The 624-nt window shown below is 68.3% G+C and overlaps 1 protein-coding gene across 1 annotated transcript in view; it reads right to left on the bottom strand.

The window, feature by feature from the left end:
• Positions 1 to 157: 157 nt before the first annotated feature.
• The window catches only part of LOC104627601 (ras-related protein Rab-5C-like), a gene marked incomplete at its 3' end in the record, with an annotated part of 905 nt that continues 438 nt past the window's right edge, over positions 158 to 624 (bottom strand). The window contains 2 exon segments of the mRNA XM_010295920.1: positions 158 to 260; positions 262 to 301. Of these exon segments, the coding sequence (XP_010294222.1) occupies positions 158 to 260; positions 262 to 301 (143 nt within the window).

The following is a 624-nucleotide window of genomic DNA, read 5'->3' as shown; positions in this document are numbered from 1 at the left end:
CACGGCAAGAGCTGCCCCCGCCTCCCTGCGAGGAGAAGACCCCCCCGAGAGACCCCCGTGGCCGTGAGCACCCCCGAGCCGCGCATGCCTGCGCTGCCAGGCAGCTGAACCAAGGTGCCCCGCGCCTGGCGGCCGAGGAGCCCGGAAGGGGCCCTACCTGGTTGGTGATATCATAGACCACGATGGCAGCTTGTGCCCCCCGGTAGTACATCGGGGCCAGGCTGTGGTATCTCTCCTGGCCGGCCGTATCCCCGATCTCCCGTTGTGTCGTCCAGGCAGACAGACTGTGTAAGGAACGCCGCTGTCGGGAGGAAAGACGGCACTAGCATTGCCTCAGCCGCCCCCGCTGTGGGCAGGTACCCAACGGGCAGCAGGGAACCCTCCCCACACCCCCAGTCTGGCCCCAGCAGGGTTGCGGACCTGGGTGCACCCCGACCCCACAGCTGGCTCCAGGGCCAGGGCAGAGGAGCCCGTTACTCACATCGAGCCCAGCTTGCCAGGAAAAAATCCTGTCTGCTCGGCATGAGCGGCGCGCTTATCAGGGGATGGGCGAGGGCTCCTGTGCCGGCCGCAGCCCGGGGACTGCTGCATCCACCCAGGCGTCACCACCCACCGCCACGAGAC

Source organism: Phaethon lepturus, unplaced genomic scaffold, assembly GCF_000687285.1.
Source record: "Phaethon lepturus isolate BGI_N335 unplaced genomic scaffold, ASM68728v1 scaffold24421, whole genome shotgun sequence".
NCBI lineage: Eukaryota > Metazoa > Chordata > Aves > Phaethontiformes > Phaethontidae > Phaethon > Phaethon lepturus.
Note: the sequence above shows the minus strand (reverse complement) of the source record. Positions and strands in the feature narration are given on the sequence as shown.